We start from the raw sequence: 10,946 nt of genomic DNA on the forward strand, positions 1-10,946 counted from the left end.
GTCAAAATAAATAAATACATAAATAAATTAGGGGCATCAGGCGATTAAAATTTTTAACTCTTTTACTGCCACACGTCATCCAAAAAAAAAAAGTGCCAGCTGATTACGAGCATTTCACTCATCTTTCAAGGCAAACAGAATATTGTGTGCTTTTACTACATATACAATGTGGGTGCCAAATGAAAGATCGCATCCCATTCTTTCATTAGAAAAAAAAAATAATGTTTGTACCTTATTCCATTCCTTAATAATCACCTTTTGAAAATGCGTAATTTGAGTGACATTGAGCGAAAATAGAAAAGGAGAAAACAAGCTTTTTGTGAAAAGATACATTTTCTCCACAACAATGACTGTCTTTGACACTAATATTTTTTGTTTAGTGACGCTCTGTGAATTAGGTTTAATGTGACAAAGGCTTTGATCATTCACGTCATCCTTGAAAACGATCAATTTCATCATATTTCATCATGTTTCACTGTAATTTCATACACCGGCAGTCCATTGAAAAGAGATACAATGCTGCCATCTGCTGGCCATAGTTAGTGGGTATTTTGATTCCACAACCCATTGACCAGGCGGCGCTGCACTTAGACATTGCACTGCCCATTGATAAAGAAAAAAAAACGTAGTTGACGTCATTTAATGTTCATGGCGGCATACATTGTGATTTTACTAATCGTTATGAAACATTTTTGGTGGTCAAAGAATTCATTGTAATTAATCGCATGACTTCAATAGTTTTAATGGTACAATAAAATATTTTTTAAGTTTAAGTTTTCATACTCTTGTTAACATGTGAAAAAAAATAATAGATTTTAGTCATTGATACACTAATTTCATAATAATTCATAAAACTGAGATGTGATATTGATTTGTGTTGAGGTCATTCTTCTGCCACTAGATGACATAATTACATTTGTCAGACATTGGTGAGAGTTCAGTGCATTTGTCTTTTCATATTGAGCTATCTAATCTTTTACATGAAGTAATTTGTGACGTTCAGCACACATTAATCATGCGTTAAAAAAAATGTGTGGCGTTAAAGGAACTTTAAATTAACTCAAAATGAACACCCCTAAAATAAATAGATAAATGTATGTATTTTCGTACTATAAAAATTAATGTGAAACAAATTTCTTTTTTCATGTAATTCCTCTTATTAACACCGACATGTGTGACTGATTAAAGGACTGCATACCTTCTTTCATTTCCACTTCAAATAATGCATAAAATGCTCCTTCATGCAGTTTTTTTTTCTCTCCTTGCAGCAATGACGCACATTGCCTGTGTTGAGGTCCCGCAGGGTTGAACCTGATAGAATTCATCAGTTCAAAAATAGTAGCATGTAGGCTACATCATGCGTTAAACCGTGATGTTCTTCTTTGGAGCCTCATGTGTGACAATTGTGACACATTCAATCATGTAGGCAACTGTGACTGTTCTTAATTAAGAGCATTTTAAAGGATTCTTCTGAGGAGAATGAATAGCTTAAGCAGAATTTTGGATACAGATTGAATTTTTGTTTTTTTGTTTTTTTGTTTTTTTGCACAGTCTTGGGAATTAGCAAATTTTTACTTTTACTTCTTACATTTGAAAAAAAGTTTTTATGGTTTGTACTTTTTACTATGTTACTAGATGGGAAAAAAAATACTGTGATGAACACTTTTTATTTATGCAAAAACGTCAAGGGAGTATTATACTATGGAAGACCAAAACTGCCAAAAATAAATAATTAAAGGTGAAAAAATATATGCATATAAAAAATATAATTCAACAATTAAATATATACATACATCAATAAATATATAAAAATAATAATAAATCCCAAAATAAAAAAACGAGACTAAAAAAAATAAGAATAACTGTGGAAATAAATACAAAAATAAAATATATAAGTGGGATTTTTTGAGGGTGTGCACGGTGCGGTGTTATTCACGAGATTTTACGGTAACTAGAAAGAGGTAAAGTCACGATAAAAACGCATTCATACTTTTGTATAAGCATGTAGATGAGTCCCAGTGCCAAATTGGCCCGCAGACCCGTACCATTACCACTGGAATATTGAACAGATGCTTTCTATTTATCGCTCCAGAAAGTTCCAGGTGACTCACTGTTATCGTCACTGTCACAGCTGTCCACCTCGATGGAGGTGTCCATGCTGCTCATGGCGGACAGTGAGCCCCCGCCGCCTCCCGCCGCTAACGAGGGCGACAACAGGCCGCCGCTCCCTCCTCCTGCTCCACTTTGACCCGTGCCGCCGGGGCTGAGGGCGGTGGCGGCGGCGGCGGCTCCCGTCTGATTGGGCGAGAGTGGCTCCGAGAAGGAGGAAGTGGGCGAGAGGCGGGGGAAGTAGGCGGAGATTTGGCGGATGGGCCGGATCGGCCCCGGGCACACGTCGATGGCCATGTGTTCCTGGATGGTGATGGCTAAGCTTTTTCCTTTCCGCACGGTCATTGGGATGAAGGTCGAAAGGCTGAAAGGGAGGAAGAAACAATTCAATTCATGCAGTACATCAAATTCAATTTTCTCCAGTAAGATGAATTCTAATGCCGTTATTTTAGTCCAAGTTAATGAAAAAGTGGACGCCAGGTCCACCGATGACTGATTCATCACCAGATTTATGTAAATAATATATATGAGGGGTGTGCATCTCTCCACAAAAGACGATTTGATACAGTTTTCAGTGGGGAGGGCTGTGGAACGATTCAATGTGAAACGATTCAGTTTGGCTCAGTGGGAAATCGATTTGAAATAACTTGTCAGTACTGTAAATGTGCCATTTCCTTCTAACATATATCTCAATATTTTTCAAAGTGGAACAATTCAATTTGATGCAACGCACTCGCATCTTTTAAATCAAAAAATGATTTTCCTGTTCAAACCGGTTTTTGTTAAACCCAAATATATCATGAATTACATATCTTGTTTATGGTCCTTTAATGTTTACAACAGGCAGAACATTTGACTGCCAAGTTTTATTTTCAAATAGTCTTGTTTTTTTTGTTTTTTTTAAATAATATAATAATAAAATAAACCCAGCAGCATTCAGAAGTCAGCAGACTCGGGTCAACTAGTGGAATCCAGAGTTCAAAGCAAACATGGTGAGTCACCATTTAGCTGTTATGCTGCATACAAATTACATAAGCTGTAAGTATGTGTGAATGCTTTTAAATCCAGGTTAAAAACTTTGCGCCCCCCCCCTTCCACATACCTATAATTGAGGTCTAAAGCATTTATGTAATCAATTTTTCGAAATCTTGTTCTTGCTGTACCCTGTGTGTGAAATGTGATGTAAATAAAGCTGCGTTGCCTTACTGAAATTGTACTGTAACAGCTATAATTCATTCATTTATTCGTTCTTTTTCTCCTGCTTTTTCTAATCAGGATTGAGGCTGAGTGGAGTCCATTCCATCTGACGTTGGGCAAGATGCTGGTTATGCAGCAGACCAGTCGGCACCTAATCACATTCACACCTACAGGTATGGGCAATTATCGTCCACCACTGTGCCGCCAACCGGTATAATCTTCCCCGGAATGTTATTAGTGAGGCCTTACCATTTCTGTGTTACAGCAGAACATGATAGTTGCACTGTAATTGTGTTGCTCTGGCAACTCTTCTGCAATTCCCAATACGGGGAATTTCATACGAGATGAGTTTTATTTCCTCGGAAGTAAGGATATGGACCGCTCTCGCGCTGCAATAATTACAAATCTCCCAAAAAGGAAGTTACGTGTAGAAAACAGCAGATGGTGTGCTCTAATTTGCATTTGCGTGGACCACATTAGAATTCACTCGAGGCTACTGGGATAAAAGAATGAAGTATTACGCTTAGCAAATCTCTCGCCTGAAGCCTCCATCCTCCTCGATCAAATTGCAGCGTGTCATCTAAATCCTCCATAGACAATCAAGTGATTATGGGATGGAATCCACCGTATGTATATAGCCGCGCTCGCGTTCAGTATAATGGCATGATGACGGTTATATAAAGTTGTTAGCAGAGCGCTGAGTTGACCACGACCGGGCCCGGTGCGTCTGTTCTCATCCTTAAATAAACAAGAGGGGGCCGCATGGAAAAGATCTGAAGGCTTTTGTTTTCTAAAGACGGAACGCAGCTGGCCCTGGTGGGGGCGTTTTGTCCTCGGCGGTTGATAAATCCCTCTCTGGATCACCTGCAGCATCCATCGATTGGAAGCGAGATGCTCGGGGTGTTATATCTCTGGAGTTTAGTGTTAAAAAAAAAAAAAGAAGAAGAAGAAAAAGCTGGAGACTTGGAGCAGATGAGGTGAGTCACACACTTTCTCACAGTTTTGGCAGGCCTGTGCATCAAATAATGGAAGAAATCCAAGTAGCCAACACACCACACTCAGGCTTCATAAACAAAAGTGATTGATTGCAAGTGTTTTTTGGAAAGGATTTGCATACAGATGATAACGATCCAGAACAAAACGAACTCTGTGCACCCATGTGTGATATGTATTCCCAGACAGTAGTGTGGAAAACTAATTCGGTGTCAGAAACCCCTTCATAATACATTTTTTAAAATCTTAATTGGTTAAGGTAGAAAAAAAAAGACGGAAGAAAAAAAAATTGTGTTTCTGTCACGTTTGCGTGATTCACATGACTGGGATGATGAACAAGCTCATATAAATACAAAAGATTTCAGTTTAATGGTCACATTCAGTTTAATTGGGTCACATTAGCCTGGCAAAGTTTTTGTTCAGTTGGTTACTCCATGAAGTAATGCAGTTCAAACTTCTGTGAAAAATATACTATACACCTAAACACTTAAGAATATTCTAGTTTGTTTTCCCAACTCTAAGTTTCGTGTTAACTTCGCGGTTAGCATGACTTCAAGCTCTTCCTTTAGTGACATACTAGTCACATATACTCGTCACGATTGTAGCTTGTCACTATGGAGGTGAAGATTAGTACTTTAGAGGAGCCGTAAGAGGACAGTGTTAGCTAGCCAGCCGCAGTTCATGTAGTTAGCTTAGCGCCTACCACTCCCGAGCAGCAAGGATGGGTGACTATTTAACGTGGACGTACCATTTTTTTTTTAAGCGTTAGCGTTGATTAGTATAGAGTCCAAATCTATGCCGTAGTAGGCTGCATATGTGTCACAGGCAAACTATGTCTTCAAATGAGTTTACACAATAGCATGTTAACCACATTCAGCATTCAATCAGAAGCCGTTGCAGTTGTCAGTAAAGCAGCGCAGCATTCTGGTCAGAAAGCGGCTCCGAAAAATATTTGGCTGTGACTGTTGACCTTCAACAGAATCGCGAGGTCGTTTGTCACGGAGGCGACCGGTCCCCGCGCTGCGAGCGCAAACAGCGGGCGACGCGCATCACAGCTCATCGAGCCAGCGTCTCCTTGGCTGAGGATGAAACAATCATCAGGGGTGAACGGCAGCCTGCCAACTGCCAGCCTCAAAACTTCTTTGACTTATTTGACTGAGAGCATGTTGACAGGCCACTGGCTCTTCTTTTGCGCAAATGATGGACAGCCATTTTAGTTCCTAAAGCAGCATATTTTACGAATCAAGTGTAAATGTTTTAATTTTTCAATGTTAAGCCAGCCCCACACCGAACATGTGCGAGATTCTTTTACAGGCCTTCATGTTCATCTCCAATGAAATCGTGAACACCAGGGGTCAGTGACAATATCACTTATGATTTTTTGTCTTTTTTTTTTCTTTTTTCTTTTTTTTTTATATATATATTAACTCATTCACTGCCTTTGACAAGTATACTTGTCAATTGTATTTTTTAGAGCGGTGCTAAATGGGGGCGAATCTGAGCATGCTCCACTGTAAATATCAAACTTGGAAACAACTTTACTGATGCCCAACCACCGGTAGATGACATCATTGCCCCATTTTATAGGAAATAAACACAGTTTCAGAGTCCATGGGAGAAATGGCTGTATTTTGGCAAACCTACATTTTTCTGCTGTCAATTATAAAAGAACGGGACGGGACAAAAAGTAGGGAGTCTATTCTGTTATTTGGTAGATTCGGTTTATATATAATTATTGAATGGAATATCACGTGAGTATTGGAAATGTAAAAATTTTCTATAATGACTGGCAAGCAAAGCAATCGCTTTGCTTTGCCACTGATTGGTTTGCATATGTGGACATACGGCATGGTAACCATTTTAGCATGTTTCATAAACACAAGATGAAGCGGGTTCCTCAATTTCTTCGATCTATCTGTGTTAGGTCGTCTATGAAAAACCACAGTGGTACGCTATTATGATAGCACAACATGCTGGTATTCTTTGCCATATTCTTCTTGGTAAATTCATTGGCACTTTGTGTTTAGCACGACTTTATGTGTCCTAATATTGACATTTCCATCTATGATTTCCACTTTACAATGTTTAACTCTCTTTTGTTACACTTTATGCCTCTGTTTGTATGTGTTTCTACTCCATGTGTGTTAAAGTAGCAGTTATTTTAAGGTTCATTGTCACCATAACATTGATGCTAAATTCCATTAGCTTGTTGTTGTTGCTAAGCTAGCGGACTTTCAGTAGACGTGATTATATGGTTTGCCTGAACATGCTGGTGTTAAAATATTCAATGACTCTTTATTTTTTGTTTTATGTGCCAGTTTTACAGTGAACCGCCATTTGAGAGACAAACCGCTCGTTAATTAGCACGCTAATTTGAAGAGCTACGCAAGTGAGAGAGCAAGAACAGGTGCTAACTTTAAACATACTTTAAGAAGAGTGTTTTAAAGAATTTAAGTGTGTTTTGATATATTTGAAGCATGTGGGAGCTGTAGAACTAGATAAAGGAAAATATAGCATGCATACTTGGTGGTTAAATGTTATGGGTTATTGAAGAGTTAACATCTATGCATGTGTTGTTCTCTCTTTTTAGCATTTCAACAGAAACGATTTTCAGAAAGGATGAAAATGACGGACGATCAACACGTGTCAAGCATCTCATCGTTCGCCACACAAAAAGATGCGGGTAGCTGCCCAGTGAAGCAAATAATATGACATCGACGTCAAGGTGAAGCTGAAGTAATGAATTTCAAGTCTTAAAAAATAAATAAATAAATAAAAATCCCAGTAGCAATGGCAGCAAGATTCATTCACTTTGATGAGATGATAAATAGAACTCTGGCAAAATGTGACAGAATGTGCACAGAAATGCCAGTGAACATGCAAGATTGCATCAGTTCATTAATTCACAAACACGCTTACACAGACAATGCGGCTGGTTGTTGCAGGCGTGTGTCTGTGTGTGTTGTGTTGATGTGATGAGCACAGTCAGTGGCACATGTGGCTATGAGCACACATGCAGCCACAGGGCCCGATGGCTCGTAGGGAGGAAAAGCAAAAAAAAAAAGCTCCCAGTGAGATGCTGATTGATCGCTCTCATGATGCCAGCTTTCATCCTTTCTTTTCATCCTCACATCGGGAAAACTCTTCACTCACTGTATCGACCTGGATCAGTGTAAAGATTATTTTATATTACTGCAAGAAGGAACAACAATCATCCAGCTAAAACAGATTTCACAGTGCTTGTTCAAACACTTCTCTGCGCTTCTCTTTGATATCCAGTTTCAGGTCCATGTACTAGTACGCTCTTTTTTTTTTTTTTTTTACCCCACTAAAAATACAATTCAGCACACGAGTTGAATTCCATGACCCCGACCACCAGATATCAACAGCACACTCTGACATCCAAATTGGTTTGCTTGCAGTAGAAGGACAGTACCAGAGGGTGGCAGTAACACGCTAAGTTTTCTGCCCGCAGAAGAAGAACAACATGAGGTACAATCGTGTTTTCTGCTCGCATTTTCTGTGTTTGCAGGTTATGTGGAGAGCAAATGTTACCCATTACTGTGCTTTTATAAAGTAGGAAACCGTGCATGTGCAATATGTATGTAACGTTTAAGTCTCGATAGTGATGTTATATGTCAATTGTTTATGCAAAGCAGCTTAGTGTTTCATACAGAAGATAACTCAATGTACTTCACAAAGTTACATAACGACATTTAAAGGCAATATAAAAAAAATCTGAAGAATTCAAGACATTTTAAAGCAAACTAAAGAATTATATATTTGTTTACTAAAATTGCTAAAAGAACGTATAGTGCAAGAACATGATTTTGGGGAAAAAGAACATATATATCCAAATGTTCTGAAAGACCTAAATCATAATTATGGAGGGAAAACAGTTTTTAACCTGGATTTAAAAGCATTTACACTTATGGATACCTTAAATTATTCCATGTTTGTGCAGCACAACAACTAAATGCTGATGCACCTTGTTTGCTTTGAACTTTGGGCTCCACTAACTACCTCGAGCCTGCAGTTCTCAGAACCCTACTCCGTTTATAGTCTATGATCATTTATTTTATATACGCGTATTTCCGACCAGTTGCATAATTTTTAAATCTATTCTACAGTTGGCTGGGAGCCAATGTAAAGTCTTTAGGACTGGATTTAGGATTTAATGGTACATATTTGGTGTCCCCACCACAGGTGTCTAGAAACGCTCCCGCTAGAGTGCTGAATTGTCTTACCGGTGAGGACAGAGTGCACTAGTATATGAACCTTAACAAGGATATCCAATAGATGATCAAACGGCTTTCCGTAGTCTCTACTGTATCTGACTACCATTTTTATTTCTCTTTTTTTTTTTATCCAGGAATATAATATTAAGAGTCTGACTTGGTTATCCTCTAATTTAATCAAATGGGAATCTCCCCCCAACAACAAACATGCTCAACAGTCTAATCAGTCATTAGTCTTTAAACAGAGGCGCAGTTACGTAAGAATGTAAAGAAATCCAGGTATGATTGTATGGATTTTCTATTTTTCGCCTCTGAAAACATGCCACGATGTCGGCTGACCCTTTGCATGAGAGTTACTTTGCATAATTCCTATATGAGGATGATAACGCACAAGTTCTACAGCAGCGGCAGCAGCAGCAGCCCTGTTACTCTTATAGTTATTCAATTGCCACTGTATAGATGGTGAGGTTATAGGTTGGAGGAGTATATTTGTGCTCGACATGCCTGCACCACCTCCTCCTCTTCTTTTAGCGCCTTCACTTTAAATTAGACTCATACGGCAAGCATGGATGACACCCCCCTCCCTCCTCCTTTTCAATCCATATCTCTCAGTAACTACAGTCAGTCATGTTGGTCCACCTGCAGCGCACATGTGAAAATGCCCCCCCCCCAACCCCCTCCCGTGGTATCGCACACACATTCACCTTTAAGTAACCAACTGACAGCCACATGCCACAAGTGAAGTGCCAGGCGGCGCGACTGTAGCTACAGCGCAGCGAGATCCTGTCAATTAGAGCCAAGTCAGGGATGAGTAAACTTCAAGCTATGTGCGTGCGGAAGAGCAGGTGAAGCATACAAAGACAGCTGCCACATGTTGCACCGGTTTGAACAAGAGCATCAACCAGCATCTATGTTGGCCCCCTTGCCTCATATTGCTCTGACTGGCCAAACATGCAAGATGATGATGAAGATGTATGCAAAGATGACAACATGTGACTTACCTCAGCGCAAGTGTGAAACTCCTCATAAAAGATGAGAAGAGGAAGAGGAAGATGAGGGGATTCCAGCGCAGCGCGGCAAGGGAGACGGACTAACAGGTGGCGGAGAGAGGAGCGCAGAGTAGATGGAGGAAGAGGAGGAGGAAGAGGAGGGAGGGAGGACTCGCAGGACCCGAGCGGGGGCTCACGGCGTTTATGGTGAAATATTAAAAGCGCTCATAGTTCAAAGTTGTGATGAAAATGAGGAGCTGAGAGGCGACATGAGAGTGACATGCTGGAAGAAGAAGAGGAGGAGGAGGAGGATGGAGGGACTGGAGAGGGGAGAGAGAGAATGAGAGAGACAGAGGGGAGTCTTTCCTTGATAGTCTGGAGTGTGTGGCTTCTCACACAACAACATAAACACACATGCTTTTAGTTGTTCCAAGGGAATACATTTCACGGTCAAGCATACTGTCTCTGAATTCAGTCACTGAAATTTTGTATTATAATATTCTGATTATTCAAACTGATCCAAACCTATAAACCCTAACTCAAACCCTTAAACCTGATCCAAACCCATAAGCACCCTCTCACCCCTAACCTTAAACCAACCCCCTAAACCTAATACAAACACACAACCCCTAAACTTCACCCAACCCATTACCCCTACCAAAACCTTAGATCTGATCCAAACTCATAACCCCTACCCAAAACCCTTAAAACTGATCCAAACCTATAACCCCTAAATGTACCAACTAACCTTAACCTCAACCTCTAAACTTCACCCAACTCACAACCCTTATTGCAAACCTTAAACTTGATCTAAACCCATAACTCTTAAATGTAACCCCAACCACTAACCTTGGTACGACCCCATAAACCTAATCCAAACCTAAAACTCCTACATTTCTAATCCAAACCCAAAACCGTTATATTTAGCCTTCAACCCCATTAACATGACCCTACCACAGACCAATAAAACCTAAATTTAACCCTAAACCCCAATCCAAAGCCACTTAACCTGAACCAATCCAAACCCAGAGCCATCAACTAATCCAAACCCTTAACCCTAAACACTAAACCTAATCCTAATCCTAATCCAAACCCATCAAGCCATCCATTTTCTATACCACTTGTGCTCTTCAAGGTCGCAAATGAGCTGGAGTCTTTCCCAGCTGACTACACCCTGAACTGTTCGCAGGGACTGGCGATTCTCGATTCTCACAATCACGTCACATTTGTTGTTGTTTTTGAAGCGGCAATCACCCACTCCGGGTTGAGCCGTTGTCTTCTTCATTAAGCTGGATGACGTCCTGAACAAAAGCAGCCTAACACGGGGATCTTGCGCCATGTCATGTGTGATACTCAGCCATTCAACATGGGGGTCACTGGTCCTTGCTAGGTCATCGTTCAGCAGAGCTGCATATGTCTT

The 10,946-nt window shown here is 40.1% G+C and overlaps 1 protein-coding gene and 1 long non-coding RNA gene across 2 annotated transcripts in view; one reads left to right on the forward strand and one right to left on the reverse strand.

Moving 5' to 3' along the window:
• Window positions 1-7,095, forward strand: part of LOC144004709 (uncharacterized) — a 32,993-nt gene extending 25,898 nt beyond the window's left edge. The window contains exons 5-7 of the long non-coding RNA XR_013279431.1: window positions 3,385-3,479; window positions 6,618-6,706; window positions 6,890-7,095. This is a non-coding gene — a long non-coding RNA (uncharacterized LOC144004709). The remainder of the gene's footprint in view (window positions 1-3,384; window positions 3,480-6,617; window positions 6,707-6,889) is intronic.
• Window positions 1-10,096, reverse strand: part of LOC144004706 (double C2-like domain-containing protein alpha) — a 32,994-nt gene extending 22,898 nt beyond the window's left edge. Inside the window, exons 1-2 of the mRNA XM_077502150.1 lie at window positions 9,539-10,096; window positions 2,112-2,473 (exon numbers count right to left, since the gene is read on the reverse strand). Coding sequence (XP_077358276.1) covers window positions 2,112-2,473; window positions 9,539-9,564 — 388 coding nt within the window. The 5' untranslated portion in view covers window positions 9,565-10,096. The remainder of the gene's footprint in view (window positions 1-2,111; window positions 2,474-9,538) is intronic.
• Between the last annotated feature and the right edge of the window lie 850 nt (window positions 10,097-10,946).

This window comes from Festucalex cinctus, chromosome 17, assembly GCF_051991245.1.
Source record: "Festucalex cinctus isolate MCC-2025b chromosome 17, RoL_Fcin_1.0, whole genome shotgun sequence".
In the NCBI taxonomy this organism is placed as follows: domain Eukaryota; kingdom Metazoa; phylum Chordata; class Actinopteri; order Syngnathiformes; family Syngnathidae; genus Festucalex; species Festucalex cinctus.